General features: G+C 35.6%; 1 protein-coding gene across 2 annotated transcripts in view; it reads left to right on the top strand.

The window, feature by feature from the left end:
- The window catches only part of LOC149578755 (HAD-superfamily hydrolase, subfamily IG, 5'-nucleotidase), a 142,275-nt gene that overhangs the window by 108,147 nt on the left and 16,894 nt on the right, over positions 1-17,234 (top strand). For both annotated transcript variants that reach the window (XM_089831321.1, XM_089831314.1), the window contains exons 13-16: positions 4,239-4,373; positions 5,232-5,362; positions 13,803-13,865; positions 13,997-14,075. In XM_089831321.1, the coding sequence (XP_089687447.1) occupies positions 4,239-4,373; positions 5,232-5,362; positions 13,803-13,865; positions 13,997-14,075 (408 nt within the window). The remainder of the gene's footprint in view (positions 1-4,238; positions 4,374-5,231; positions 5,363-13,802; positions 13,866-13,996; positions 14,076-17,234) is intronic.

Genomic DNA, 17,234 nt, shown 5'->3' on the forward strand with positions numbered 1-17,234 from the left:
TAGAAATACTAATCCCTTTGTGTATGTGCAATGCATGTCGAATGACACATGTCATTACATTAATACTACAATTTAAATATAAGTGTCCTTTTCAGCTGAACATAACAATAACAGTAATAACGTTCATATTTCCAGAGATAAAGAGATCTATCTTTGCTACCATCTTCAACACTTTACACTGACATTTTTTTGTATTGTGGGATAAAGTAGGCTTCTTTAGTGTGCACAAGCCCTTATGTTTTAAAAATATGTGAATTGGTGTCGTCCAAAAACTAATATTATATCTTCTAGACAAAGTAGGATTGTTTTTTTCTAAGGGCAAGTTAGACATCACTATGACCAGACTAGATCTGGGGACACTAATGTGAGCAGCAATCTCTGAGCATAATGGTTGGCACCGATATATGTGCTACAAATGCCCTCTTAGTTCTTGGGCACCTTAACACTGTGTGGAGATTTTATCTTGGGATCTGTTGCATATGTGTACATGTACCAGGCATATCCCATTTTCCATTGTAATAGGGGTAAAATTTTGAATATCTGTATAACTGCAACAACCAATGTTAGATCCAACCACAAGACCTAGATTGGTACGCAAAAGTATCTTATTCAAGACAGAAATACATAATTCAATGCATGCAATGAATTAGTCAAAGCAATAAACAAATATCAAACCAATAAGGCCTTCCTTGACTTTTCTCCTTCTCTTTGCAATTGTGAGTATTCAAATTTCCTCCAATTATGATAACACGAGAACTCAAAAACCGTGGTTGTGAATAATGAGGATTCACCCTTTATTATATACATCTTTTGGATTTCAATACACAGTTCTGATTGTTTTTTATTTTTTCTTGATAATTTTAGACTTGACTTGATTGAATTGATAACTTAGACTAATTGACAGTTCACTATTGGATGATAGAGTTGATAGAAACAGAGTGGACACATGACTTAACTGATTGATACGAGGATTGATTTGATTGGAAAATTGAGAGAGGTAGGAGCTGAAGAATAATTAATTTTAAGAAAATTGAAGTCTATTTAATTGTGCATGATTGAGATAAAATAAATTGATTAATTTAGTTATTTTAGGAAGACTCTGGTTGACTTCGGGGAAGTGGAAAATTAAATAAAAAAATTATTTTATTCCAATTTAGAAGACTCAACTTAATTAAATCATTAATCAAATTATCTAATTGTGATGACAAGATTAAGAAAAGTTATTTTAATTAAACAATAAAAAAGTATTTAATTAAAATTGGTGAAAATATATTAGTTAAATAATAAGAATCATTTAATTTATAATCAAAGGAATATTATACAATTAAATAATTAAAATAGTTATCTAATTATAGAAGACTAGAAAAAATAATTTATTTAAATAAATTAAAGAATTTATTTGGGTAAAGGTGGCTTAGTTAACTAATTAAAATAATCATTTAACTACGGGTAACAAGAATCAAGAAGATACTTAATTGTGGGAGACAATATCAAGAAGATATTTAATTAAATGGTAAATATTATTTACTAGTGGGGGACAAAATAAAGAAGATATTAAAATTTAATCTTAGTTACCCAGTTCTCCCTCGAGCCCTCCGAACTGGTCTTAGGTTCTGGTCCCGGTTCCTTTTTGGGTTCCCCTTGGGTTCGAACCTAGGCAAGATAGTTCCTCCAGGCTGAACCTAGGTAGAACCATGGTCAAACCAAGGCAGACCTAGGTAGACCAAGTGCAAATCAGGTCCAGTTCCACTGAGATACATTCTATAAATTTAGTGTAGAAAATAATAATTACATAATTTGAATAAAGAGCTTTAACATTACTAAAACAATTTTGCTTCACTTGAGATATTTATTTCATCAAATTAAACTAGCACTCAATATATCTTCAAGTGAAATTTTTAGATCCAATTGTTGATAAATGACCCCTATCCAATTAATTGGAAGCTTTGTATTGTGATAAATGTTAATTTAAACATTAAACAACATCTTCAATAGGTGAAGGGAGTTGCAAGCTACTTATATAACATTTTTAAAGTAGGATGTTAATTAGGAACTAACAAGCTCTTTGTACAATGAAAATGAAATAAGGATTCTACAACTTAGAAAGCAGAAAGTCATTAGTGCAGCTGGTCCCATTGACATTGGCACTATTTGTGAATCAACTCTAATAAATTTGATGATGAGAAGAAGAAGATGAAGATTTAGATAATCCATTAGATGATTAAAACTTAGTATAAGTTCTAATTATTGAATGTCAAAACAATGATACTTGGACTTGATATTATTTTAATATTTTGGTGTTGATAATAGATATGATGTTATGATTATAAGTTTATAGTGTTTTTGTTGTTTTTATGATACTATGTGGCATTCTAATCTTAATCCATTCTTTTTGGCTGCATACATATGTATAATATTTACATGTTTTTGTACTAAAGAACCCAACAAACGTATACCACATTTCAAAATATTGTCATACCAGCAAACTGGTTCTTCGGACCCGAACTTCAAGCGGAAACTTATAATTTAATTAATAAATATCATTAATTGTGAGTGCTGGAGAAGAAATAGGAAATGAGTTAAATAAGTCAACTAACTAACTAACTAAATTCTTTAATTATCAGAGTAATTAGAATTTACCTTTAATTAAATAGTAAACATTATTTAATAAAATGGGGGAAATTGATTAATTAGATGAAAAAATTATTAAATTATTTAATTAACATTAGAAGAATATTACATAATTTAATAATTAATAATTTTTTAATTATGAGAAAGGTGAGAGATGTTTAATTTTTGAATTAAATTAGAAGAATGACACAAAATAATTAAATAATGAAAATTATTCAGTCGATTAAGAAGGTTAATAAAACTGTTACTTCAGCCATGGCACACTTTTTGGTGTCTACATTGTATAACCATTGCAACATAATACTTTGGTTAAGACTGGAGAAACATGGCACAGATTGAGCAGTACGGTTGACTACCGAGATCCACTGGAATCTGCTCAAGCGATAAATTGATGTGGTTTTTGCAAAAAAACTTAGGTTCCAGTCCACTGATAACATCTAAATTTGTTATGAGAGCTACACCACATTAACATTTGGTGTAGTGTGCTTTAATGGATAATGGTAGGTTCCAATCCACTGATAACATGCAAATTTGTCATGAGTACTAACCACATTAGCAGTGGGTGCAGTGTGCTTCAAAGGATAAGGTAGGTGCACATGCAGGTATAATTTTGCAAAATACGTATCCCTTGCTTATTGTATCTATGCTGGAGGCAATCTCATGTCACAGTTAAAAGTGGGAAAGCCTACACAAAAATGTGGACCCTGATTACTTTAATCTTATTCCAGTTTTCTAAAGAGGGGGTCTTCTTTGTTTTTGATATTAAAAAAAAAACAGTAGCCATAAAACCAGTTTACTTGCTGGTCAGTTCGTACTGTATTATTTTTTTACAGAAGTGGAGAGTTAAACATGGTTGTAGTATTGATTGCTGCTTGTTTCAATTATGAGTTTTCTTGTAATGTGAACTTATCTGATAACTGCACTATCTTATATATTGTCAAAATGAGAAAATTGTTTTGTCACTTACAGTTCTTTATGCTCAGGAGAACTGTGCAGCTGTAGGTTTTTCTCAGACGGGATTACTGTTTCTTTTCTCTATCTGAAGTGTCCATTTTACAGAGAGGCCAACTTATTTGGAAAGCTTGTAACTTTGGTTATAAACTTCTCCAACTCATTAATACAAACCCTGGTCACTGTAAAACAGTGGGAGAAATTTGCATCCTTTGATTATGCCTAACTTTTCTAATTGTAAATGGCTTATCAAGTTATCTCATTGAATGTGCTGTTTCTGTCTAAATAATGTGAAAGTAGCTTCTGTGAAAAAGCAACTTTAGATCAGGCTGAAGTTAGTTCGTGATATTATATTCATCAAAATAATTCAGGATTTGCTCAAGTCTGGATTGTCTTCAATAGGATTGAGGAAAGATACATTTATAAAATTGGTTGTGGCTAAATTTTCCAAGATATAATTGGTTGGATATTTTGACGCACAATAGTAACAGGGAAGAGAGGGTATTGGCATGAACAATGTGAAAGGAATTTGTTCTGCAATGTCATCCTTACAGTTTTTTTAATGTATTCCTTGTGACCTATTCTGGAGATGTAAGTTTATATATCTATGTTTTTTTGTCTTTCTAATGCTTAAGCTAGTTTATTTGAAACTGCAGTTTTTGGCACTGGTTTGTGGCAAAGATCATAGAGAAAAATTGATAGCACTTATGAATCAGAAGGAAGTAGTTGGTGACGTGTTTAATCAGTTGCGTCTAGCTCTACAACGACGGACTAAAGGTCGTCCAGCACAGGTAAATGCTCTTGAGAGTTTACCAAATTAACATCATATACAATGAGGTGTGCTTATCTTTTTTCTTCATCTTTTGATTTTTTGTTTTAATTTATCCCTAGTAAGTAGTGGAGATTATAATAGTTGGTGATCTCAGTCACTTTTCCATAGAGTATTAAACGACACTAGCATTTCATATAATAAAGCTGTAGTATTTGTTAGTGCCAAATACCTAACAAATAGATCCAATAGGGTAAGACAGATTTCAGAATGATGATTTCTGTGTCATGACTTGGACGTGCAATGCAGTATCAAATATTTTGTCTTTTATTAACATTATAGAAATATTCTTGTACTAAACAATATCAAGAAGGTGCAGTAAATTAGGTGCACCCTGTCATGAAAACTGAACTATATTAGAACAGTAATTTGCAATCTAGCATTCCATAGTAGCTTGATTGAAGGTTTGATAGACACAAAAATATTACGGTTTTGGATTTTCTGATGTCTTTTAAGTTTTGTCCATTTGTGCCTTAACATTTTGATTGTCTATGAAAAAACTGATTGACCTTTGCACATTCCTTTTTGATGTTCAAGTCTGCAAATGAGTATCTTGATAAGATTCTCCTGAGGAACATGTCTTTGGTTCCTTTTTTTGTTAAATTATTTCTATCAAATCTAGATTTGTACAGATCATGTTTTTAAGGGTCTGTAAAGATCTATTAAATATTGTTCTCTTCAAAAGAACTTGATTCATTTGCCTTATTGTTATTGTGTAATGAAGAGTGATTTTGAGTTTTTACATTTAATGAAGCTTTATATGGATTCAATATTTGATCTTGAACCTTACTAATTTGAGGAAAAGATGTAATGAATGCAGACTCGAAATGCAACAGAGATGAATGATCGGGAACTTACAGAGAATATGCAGAAACTCCTTATTGTTATGGAAGAACTTGATAAAATAATTGCTCCTATGCTAGAAGCTGATGGAGAGCATTTCAACAAAAGGTAAAGCTACTTTGCAGCTTGCTTTTTGTGACAAACACTAGTGTATGCTTCTGTTCAATCATCAGTGCTCTCCCTCCGTCCCTCCCCCTTCCCCATCCCCCTATCTTTTCTTAATGCTTTTGATATGCATGTATGCTCTTATTCTTATTCTTTCCCCTCCTGGAAGAGGAAAAATAGTATGTAAAAGGCTGGTATCGGAAAGTCATGGAATAGGGAAGACTTAATCATTTTTTCTTTTTTCGTTTTACCACATGGAGAAAGTAGTGTTTACAGTTCTATGTAGGAGATATGCATGCAGATTTTAAGTTGTTCTGTTTGATCGATAATCAAGATTCTGTACTTAAGACTACTCACATAACGAAAGGGATTATTGTAACACTTACTCTAGATAGAAAAGAGCATAAGATAACCAGAAGGATTGTTGTTGAATTAGATGTGGCTAGATTACATGGGGACATCACCCACTAAGTAACCTCACACACTGAGTAATGTTATATTGCAGATTTTGCCTTGAAGATTTCAGTTTACCTCAATTTGTTTATTAACTCATTTTACCTCAATAGTCAAGATTCTGCACTTATGACTGCTTACATAACCAAAAGTATTATTGTAACAATTACTCTAGCTAGAAAAGAGAAGCAGTATCTAGTTGGACATTACTTGATATATTCCAAGATGTGTATATCATCATCCTGAAAGAAGATTATGAAGATAGTAAAATATGAAGGAGTGTAAATTGTAAAGGCCAATGCTTCTCACAAAGGCTATTATTAATTTACTGTGCAGTGAGTATTGCAACAGTGATATATAACTTTCGGAAAAAAAAAAGAGGGTAAAAATTTATTAAGACAGAAAGGATTACAACAAGGAGAGCTCGACAAGGAGCTCTATCCTAAGCAACGAGATCATCAAATTGTTGCAACATCTCAAAGGGAAGTTGCCCCCTATCCATAATATTCGAGCCCGGAGCATGACCAGAAGTCCATTTGGCTAAACAATCAGCAGCTTTGTTCCATTCACGAGGAGTGTAAGTAAACCTAATTAGTGTAAATAAGTATTTACTTATTACACTTTACTTAAGTTTACTTAGGTTAATGCATTATTTAATTATTTACATTATTTTATTATTATTTTAGGTGAGACACTTAGGAGTTTGTGTACTCTCATGAGTTACGCAACTCTAATTATGTACATGGTGTCTACAACACAGGAGTTTGCATCATTCATTGAGTTGTCATGTTGACAACATAGTTATTCGCACTTCTAATTTAGCACATGTTGTCTACACCACTGATTTGCGTGCTACACCATTGTAGGCTTATCCTCACATCATCGTACTTAATTTTGTGTTTAATGGAGGATAACCCATATCTGGTGGACATGTGCTTGGTTGTATGACTTATCATGATGCTGACTTCTTTGCATTCTAGAAGCTCTCTTGAGGCCTTTATATACAGGCACTCCTAGTGTACTCTCAAGTGGGCATATTGAATAAATATTGTCATTCGGATCATACTCTCTCTATTTTGGTCTACTGTGTGCTTGTGTTTGAGTTCTTTAGTTCTTGGGTGAATTCTAGCATAAGCCAAATTCTTACACTAATGAACTCAAGAGAGGTACAAAAGAGAAGAATCTGATTAACAACAGTGGCCAGCTGCCAACTAACATTCTCAAGCTCTTGCGAGGAAAGCAAGTTCACCACCACTTGGGAGTCAAACTCACAGATAATCTTGCGCCATCCCTGCAAACAACACTGTTCCACTACATGTAAAATGGCCTGAGCCTTCATGAGATTGTTAGTGTAATCACCCTTATGCACTGAGAAAAAGAATTTAATGTGACCAGAATTGCAACGAGCCACTTCCCTAATATCAGCAGGGCTTGGATTCCCCCGAGAAGAACCATCAGTGTTAATTTTCAGAACTCCATGGGGAGGAGTCCAATGTCCATCTCGATTCACCCAACCTTTCCTCTGATGTTGAGGTTGCTTGGTCACTTTTTGATACCTTTGAGCTGCAACCCCATCCTAAAGATGAAAATTGAGGCGATATAGCAAGATCAGTCGGATCCATACCCCCATCTAGTGCACACTTCACTTGAATAGTTTCCTGAAGAGAATGTGAGATCTTCCACCAAAGATGCATAACACCAAGCTAAACATCTTGAAAGATTCGACGATTCCTCTCCAACCAGATAGGCCAGAGAATGAACGATGGGCCAGCAATCCAAGCATCATGGAGAGGAGAAGACTTGGAGGGAGCACTGCCCAAGCGGGCTCAGAACTCAAGCAAAGAGGAAGCATGCCTACAAGAGCAACCCCAAGCACTCCACCAAAGGTGCCATAGTTGAGTAGAAAAGGAGCAATGGAAGAATAGATGGGAGACAAACTCCTCTCCATTATCACACAAAACACAATAAGAGGGGCCCTGAAATCCATGTTTACAAAGATTATCCCACGTAAGACAGCGGTTGTAAGCCACTAGCCACATGAAAAAATTGCACTTGGACCAAGAAACTTTATTCCAAACTTGTTTCCACCAAGGGACCCAACATCCCCAAATAATTGTCTAGTTAGCTCCTGATACATAATAGAGACATGATATTTACCAGACAAGGTACCTCACTAAGCCAGAACATTTGGACCAAGCAAAGAGGAACACTCCCTAGAGACCAGAATCTGAGAAAGCTCCTGACGAGCCATGTCTGTGCCTTTAGGAGGCCAATCAGAAGAGTGCTTCCATCTGTAACCAACAACAGGTCCCAATTGATAAGGAGTTTTGTAATGAGCCACATCCAATAGCATGAAAAGAATCACAAAGAGTCTGAAGATAGGGTACATGGATGATATGGATGGGAATCCATCCCAAGCATCAGACCAAAACAAAGCCTCAGAGCCTCTTACATATCCAGAAGAAACCTCTCTTGACTAACACATCACCAGTCTTCAGAGTATGCCAAACCATTGAGCCACGACCTTCAAGAGGAAGTGCAGAAACAGAGCAAGGATCAAGACCACGAAAATATTTATGGGTGATAATACGAGCCCAAAGTTGATGTTGTCCAGAGCACCATCACCAATAAAGCTTAGCAACCAATGCTTGACTACTCAAGAGAGCTGATCAAAGACCAAGACCACCCTCCTTTTTAGGCCTACAAATAGTCTCCAACCAATGCTTGACTACTCAAGAGAGCTGATCAAAGACCAAGACCACCCTCCTTTTTAGGCCTACAAATAGTCTCCTAGCTAATCAAACTCCATTTAGTGCTACACAAATTACCACTCCAAAGGAATTGCCGAGAAAGAGCATCAAACTCCTTGAGAAAGTAAACAAGAGCAGGTTGAACCATGCTTTTATAAGTAGGAAGAGCTTGGATAACAGATTGAAGAAGAGTAACCCGAGTAGTAGTAAAAAGGCATCTATGAGTCCAATGATTTACCCTATCCCGAAGCTTGGTGATCAAATTTTGCTAGAAGAGACATGGCTTCCTAGAAACAACAATAGGGATGCCAAGATAAGTCAAAGTAAGCGACCCAATTTGAAATTGTAGGATATCAGTAATCCTTTGCTGAATAGAATTAGGAGTGTTAAAAAAGTAAATGGAAGATTTGTACTTATTAACTTTTTGGCCTAAAGCTGCCAAATAAATATCTAGAGTATGTCGAAAGGCTTCAACTTCCTTGATCCTAGCAAGAGCCGCAAGAGCAGAGTCATCAACAAATTGAAGGTGAGAAAGAGTAGGTAAACCACTACCCCATTGTCACCCCTGAATAGAATTTTGGGACATCTGATACTTAATGAATCTGCCCAAGCCCTCAGCCATGATGATGAATAGATATGGGGAGAGAGGGTCACCTTGGCAGAGGCCTCTAGAGGCATCAAATAGTTGGGAAGGTTGACCATTAAGAAGGACTGAAAAAGAGGCAGAAGTAACACAACTCATTGTCCAACTCACCTAGTCAGAGCTAAAGCCAAAGGTAGGAAGAATATTCCTTAGGAAACTCCATTTAACTCTATCGTAGGCCTTAGCCATATCGAGCTTAACAAACAATGCTCTCTCCCTTGAACTAGCCATAGAGTGAATAGCCTCAGTAGCAATAACCACCCCATCCAAAATTTGTCTTCCAGCAACAAAACCACCTTGTTCCTCTGAGATAATAATGGGGAGCCACTTTTTAATTCTCTTAGCAATCAACTTAGTAATGACTTTGTAAACTACATTACATAAGGCAATTGGTCTAAAAAACTCCAATTGATTAGCACCCTCTCTTTTTGGAATAAGAGTCAAGAAAGTAGAATTCAATACCTAAAGCATCTGCTTGCTAGAATAGGATTCCTTAACCACCTCAAAGAACTCAATTGGAAAGCCATCAGGACCAAGAGCCTTTCCCTTAGGCATGCCAAAGAACACCTCCTCCAACCCTTCCAAAGATATTGGTCGCATGAGATAATCATTCATTTCTTGAGTGACAAGGGAAGGAATACAAGACAATAATATTTTTTTCATTATCAGCAGGAGGAGAGTCCTCAGAGAAGAGGGTAGAAAAGTACCGAGTAGCCTCCTGGAACAAAGCTGGCAAGAAAGTCAGTTTGATACCTTGAGAATTAACCAAAGAAGAGATATTGCTCTGATTCCGACGAGATTGTACCGTTTGATGGGAAAAAGTAGTGTTCCAATCACCTTCCTGGAGCCAATCAACTCTAGCCTTTTGCTTCCAAAAAATTTCCCCTTGAAGTTCCCATTCTTCTAGAGCTCTAGAAGCAAGGGATTTAGCCCTTCCAAGATCCTCTGAGAAACCTCGATCTCTAATTTGCCTTGTGATGACATCAAGATCTTCCTGAACAAGCCTCTTCATAGAGTGAAGGTTCCCAAAACATTGTCTATTCCATATCTTGAGCTGCCTTTTAACATATTGAAGCCTTTTGGAAAATGAAAACATAGCAGTACCATATGCAAGAGCGCCATCTCTCCACCAACATAAAGCAAAATCACGAAGAGAGGAGTCACGAAGCCACATCAACTGGAACTTAAAAGGTGGATGCTTTGGAATACAAGCCCCAATAGCAAAAAATTTGATTGGCCAATGATTAGAACCCCTCCAATCCAGGATTTCCGAAGAGAGAGTAAGGATGCCACTAACTCGGAAACAAGAAACAAGAAATCTGTCTAGATGTTTTGAGATAGCATCAGCCCCAATCCTTCGATTATTCCAAGTATAGAGACCATTAGAAGGCTTAACATCAGAGAGATGCAAAAGCGATATGTGTTGCTGAAGAAGAGTAGAAGGCCCCAATGTAGCCAAACCACCTTGCTTCTCCTTCAAACTTAAAACTGAATTGAAGTCCCTTGCTAACACCCAAGGACGAAAAGGGTGACAATTTCTAATATATTGAATATGCCTCCAATGTTCCTCCTTTCCCGCAAAAACAACAGGCACATACACATTAGTAATCATGATTACCTCTCCTGAGTCCAAAGCAGAAGCCACCATAGAGAGAGCTGAGCAAGAAGACACCCAACCAAGGGGAGAAATTTTTTGCAGATCCCGAAAGATAGCCAAACCACTAGCACTGCCCATAGCCCCAACACACTGACATTGCCCACGAGTCCAAATACTAGAGGCATGTTGGACCATAGACTCCACATATTGCTTAGTCTCTTGGATACAAAAAACATCAGGAGAAAGATCAACCACCAAATTCTGAATAGCCTTTTGTCTAGGGATGTTATTCAACCCCCTAACATTCCATGAGAGAATAATCATCATTGAGTAGAATGGGGAAAATGAGCATCCAATGGTTTCACTGACCCAGACTCTATCAATATATCTCCCGTGAGTTTAATCTTCTCTTGGTTTGTTTTGCGCCCACTCCTTAAAGGAGTAAAGGAAACCCGCTTAGAGGGTCTATGCATTAACCCCAAGGGGAGAGGAGACCCCTTACCCTTACTAGATGCTAGCACATCCTTAACCAAGTCGGCTAGAACAATGTCATTATCCTCCGACACCACAGGTGTTACCAGAGCATCTGGAACAAGAGCTACAGGGACCTCACAATTCTGATATGCCACAACCTAGGATGCCCCACAAGCATCATTAGGTAAAAGTCCCTCATCTGGGCAAACTGGGTCAGAAGAGACACTAGGAGGAATACCCTCCTCTAGAACCATACTATCCAGCACCTCAAAGCGATTAAAACTCGAATCAGATATTCTATCTTTCAAAGGCCTCTTCTGACCACGCCCCTTAGCTCGTGGGCGAGTAGGGGTAAATCCATCCTTATCCTACATTTGAGCCTTTCCCTTTCCTGTAACATCTGGTTGATTCTTCCCCTTGGTTGTATTATCCATCTGAGCTTGTCCTTTCACTATAGTATTTGCCAAACCACCACCATTGCCGACCATAGAACCGTCTGCTCCTTTGGAAGTCAAGTTGCAAGGACACTGACACTTTAAATGACCATACTCATGACATATCCGACATCGGAAAGGGAGGGATTCATAATCTAACTATTGCACCCAGGAAGAAGCCCCAAGACAAATTTCCAAAGAATCTGGTAATGGGTTATTCAAATTAATTTCAACACAAATTCTAGCAAAACAAGCAACCTTTTTATCGAGGGATTGATGCGCAATTGCAGTCAACTTTCCTAACAAAGCAACAATTTGACAGAGGATGTCTTCTTGCTAGAATTCCAAGGGAAGGTGAGGCAAGCGAACCCAAACTGGCATTGTTGAAGGGAGATCCTCAACAACATTAAATCCTAAATGCTAGTGTTTGACAAATAACCCCACATGGTTGTAGAAATAAAGGCCTCCTTCAAAAACACAATCACGATCAGACATGCATGAGAATACAACAAAAAATAGCTATTCCCTGCTAGCATGATCTCCATATCTCCTTCCACCTGCCATGAGCAGCGGATCCATGTCTCAAGAGTAGATAAGGAAATCCAGATTCCAAGAAATTTGCATATCAAAGCATGCTTGGTCCAATATTCAATGTCCTCCATCACTGTCATTGGAGGAATAACTAGAACAGGGCGATCATGCCTACGCAGAAAACAACCATTAACTTTTTTCATCTTGGAGCTCTCCCCTGAATAAAACGATTCAGATCTCATTGCATGCACAATTGGAGAAGAACCATCTACCCTCACCTATGCAGAAGAAATCCCAGGCCCTGCCATGCAAACAATAAAAACCCCAATCCAAATTTGTCTGCAAATGCTCTCCGAAAATCGGAACCCACACTAACTTTGTCCAGCAGCCGTCAATCCAAAAAGAACAGGGAAGAATATCAGCAAAAGGGGAAAACAGCAAACATGGGCTAGGGATTGTTCCCTAGCCTAGCTGGCATCCTAGCTTCTCATCGCTCTCGCTCAAGGTCTCACCACACCACACTAATGTCTCGTGATATAAAGCTTTCAAGAAGGAACCTTTTCTATATTCTACAATAGTTTCTATTGTCCATGTTTTGTTCTAATTTTATTTTCCCATAAAGCGATAAGTGTATTGAAATAAAGAAGGCAGTGTTTACAAAATAGCCAATCCCATAATGAAAATGGCGGGAGACGATAAGTATACCCAAATAAATCATTGGAAGCAAAATGGGGGATGTTTCCCTTTTAAATGTAAGGATAGCAGTTTTATGAACTTTTAATTTAAACTTTTGATGGCTAAATCTGTGTATTTTATATTATAGCTTTCTCTTTTCTTGTGTATGGCTGTCTTACTTTGAGAAATCAGTGTTAGTGGTGTCTTAACAAGCGCTTTGCAGTCATTGAATTAATTTAATCACAAAAACATTAATAAGTTTGTTCTTCCTTTCCTTACTTTCTTATATGTGGACGAGGAACATATTGTTTTGGTTGTTAAATTTGTAATCCTCACTAGAGAATCAATTGTGTGCTAAATCTTGTGTGTCATAAAGATATCATTGAAAAATAACTATATTGAGGAACTGATGCATTTCAACCTCAAGTAGAATTAGTGACAGTAATTATGTTGTTGCAAATCTATTGAAACATGCAATTTTGTATATACTTGTGATGCCTATAACTCTCTGGAGCTTATGGATTTCCCTCACTGCTCTACAAGTTTCAGTCACCTTGATTTCTTGACATTAGAGAATTGGATTGGCACCTGTCTAATGTAGGTTGGTGATATAATATTCACTCTCTGCTTGATATATAGTCTCTTAGAGATTAGACCATGCTTGTTGGATTGTCTATATGCAGTCTTTCTTATGGGTGCACTTGGATTAGATCATTTGGGGTGCTGGAGGAATTGCTTTGTTTATCTTCTAAAGTACATCTTTGTTTCTGTGCTTGTGTGAAGTCTATTAATGAGTTTATGATTATCTGTGCAGTTTGTTTCATGGTTAAATAATTTAGTGCTAATTGTAAATTACATTCAATGTGTTACTGTTTTCTTCCAACAGGTGGGGATACCTCTCTCGTGCTGGTTTGTGGGATAAGAGCCATCTTACAAGGCAAATCGAGAAGTAAGCGACTGCTTCTCACTTAAAAGTTTTGCTTCTTTTGTATATGCTTGTCGTTCTTGAAATCTACTACCTCTCTATTTGTGGTATATGATATTGCTGTGTCTTTATTGCTGTCTTTTTTTACTTTGTAGATATGCAGATATATATACTTCTCGTGTTTCCAATTTTTTGCGATATACACCATTCATGTATTTCCGATCACAAGCTCAGGTATACATGCAAATATTTAGAGATTCCCTTGAAGAAGATGTGTATTTTTATTGACAATTTCAATTTAATTGATATAAATGGTCCAGATGTCATTTTTGAGGGGTTTCTATGATTTATTTTAATCTTTCGGATTAAATTGATGCTATTGATTATCTTCCTTCTATTGCCAAGGTGTATGATGGAAGCATTTGTTCCAATGAGAGTTAGTGTGCCATTATGTCCTCATAAATGCTAGAAATTACGGTTAAGCTGTTGCTGTCACCTTAAAGTAAGGAATGTTTTTATTTGTATGCCAATCATTCTAAAAATCCAGAAACATTATGGTAGTGTTACTCATCATTGTTTCCTGGTTCAAAATCATGTTCCCTCATTTTTGTTCCATGCTTTACTCATTTTATTTCCATGTTTCAAATCTAGTGCTATAATTTGCCACCTCTCAAGTATTCACACTTATGAGACTGACAATAATTTAAAGACAATAGTGTTGTCCTTCATTTTGTAATCACAAAATGTAGGCAACACCACAAAACTTTGCAATTAAAGTTTCATATTTCTTTAAATTAATTCACTATGTTATTGGCAAAAATTGGTCAATTAATCCTTCCCAATTCATATTATGAGTCTTTTTATTGAAGGTTCTTGTCAAATTACTTTTGTTTTTGAAAGCTTGATTAGACTTTTTGAATCTAGTAGCTTATACTTGATTTTTGAGGCTTTCAAAGTCCTTTTTTGCATTTAGCGTGTTTGTTTGGATTGTTTCGGTTCTTTTATTTCCTTCAATCTCTTGCTTTCGGTCATAGGCTCATTTTGAGCTATCTTAGGACTTAATCAAAGTTGTCAATCAAAAGATATTAACGTTTAAGTGTATGTGTAATTGGACTTTAAAACCCTAATTACATATTTTAAATATTAAACTTTATATTGTGATGTTATGTTGCACTTTTTGATGTTTATAACTTGAAATCACTTAAAAAATAAATGTGTTTTTAAGCTATATGTAAAGTTTGCTTACAGATTTCTTTTCGCAATGCTGTAGTATGTATATTTCCTGTAGGTACAGTCAATGCCAATGAAGAATCAAAGTGTTGCACAGTATATATAATCTGAATGCAATGATATAAATATTCCTTCAAGATCGATGTTTGTATTGCCTTCGATCTGCATACATTAATCAATTTCTATGTTGCAGTATCGGGCGGCATATCCTATGTTTACAAGTCTAGATGGGTACATGGGTGAATGGGCATGTCTCCAAATGGAGACATGACCATTCACTGATGCACTCGATTGGTGGAATGGTCACACCTGATGTGATTAGTCATAACAAAACTAATGCCATTAAGACTTTAACTAAGTCCATTGCAATCATTTAACAATCAATATAAATATGATTGTTTACTGAATTCATTTTTGAGATATTACTTCAATAATAATATGCATCAGCAGTTCTAAATATTGCGATCACCATAATGAAATGCATATTATATTCATATACATATCGGTATTCAACATATTGACATGAATAGAATATATATATATATATATATATATATATATATATATATATATATATATATATATATATATATATATATAGTCTCTTGTGATCAGTGCAATTTTCTGAACCAAAGCTATTTGTATCAACACTCCCTCTTAGCTAGGGAAGACAAAGTGCATATGATTTTTTTTTTCTCATTATAAGAAGTAATATCCTCAATATATATATATATATATATATATATATATATATATATATAAGAAAATCAAGTCTCATGATATTCTTTTCAGTTATGGTGTGTATATAGATATCAAGTCACATGATATTCACCATACCAGATCATGGTTTATCCATAGATATTAAATCACATAATATCCACCATGAATTTGAACATATTGATCTTTAACAGATATCAAGTCACATGATATCCATCAACATGCTCCTTTAACTAACATGATCTTTCCTTGAATGTTAAGTCACATGATATTCATCATGATAGTAATCTAATAATAACAAAGTCGTCACTTATATTATCATAATCAATATTCCATAATAAAAGATTATCTCCTTAAATAATGAACATAGGGTAGGCCCATGAGTCATAGAGTCACACATATGACAAAAGAGTTTACACTTTAAACATCTTTATTTAATTAATACAAATTTACAAAGTTGAGACTCAATCTCATAAACTTACATTTCAATCAAGCTAAGTTTCTTTCTGAAATGATTAACTTTCACTTTAGGGAGAGCCTTGGTGAGAATGTCAGTAGTTTGATCACCTGTATTAATATATTCTAATTGAATAGCTCTTCTTTCCACCATGTCACTTACGTAGTGGTAAAGAATCTCTATATGCTTGGATCTATTATGAAATACCGGATTCATAGATAATTTGATACAACTTTGATTATCACAATGAATTGTGGTAGGTTTCAAAGGTTCACCAAACAAGTTTGAAAGCAACTTCCAAAGCACACTGCTTCTCTAGCTCCCATAGCTGCTGCAATATATTCTGCCTCAGTAGAACTTTGAGCAATAGAAGCTTGTTTTCTGCAAATCCAAGAGATCATGGTTGATCCTAAATTGAAGTAGCATCTTGATGTGTTTTTCCGGTCATTTATACTTCCGGCCCAATCGGAATTAGTGTATCCATGTAACTCCAAGCTGGTATTCTCTTATTAAGTTCATACCCAATATTACCTTGAAGATACCTCAATATATGCTTCAAAGCAACAAGATGAATCTCACAAGGTTCACACATGAACTAACTTAATTCATTCACTGCATATTAGATATCAAGTCGAGTATTTACAGGATACATCGAGGACCCAATTATATGTCTGTATAAGGTGGGATCAACTAGTTTGGATTCAGCACTTGCTTCCTTTAGCTTGTGAAGGTTGGTTTCCATAGGTGTAGACATAGGTCGCCAATCCCACATTTCAAATCTTTTCAGAATATCAATAGTATACTTCTTTTGATGTAGAAAGATATTATCATACTTCTGACATACTTCCAAACCAAGAAAGTAATGGAGAATTCCTAAATCCTTCATTTCAAATTCAGAAGCTAAATCTTTCTTTCACTGATTAATATGATGTTCTTCCCCTGTAATTAGAAGATCGTCAACATAAAGAATTAGAATTAACATATCACCT

Source organism: Cupressus sempervirens, chromosome 1 (genome assembly GCF_028749045.1).
Source record: "Cupressus sempervirens isolate cs-2001-9-10 chromosome 1, ASM2874904v1, whole genome shotgun sequence".
NCBI lineage: Eukaryota > Viridiplantae > Streptophyta > Pinopsida > Cupressales > Cupressaceae > Cupressus > Cupressus sempervirens.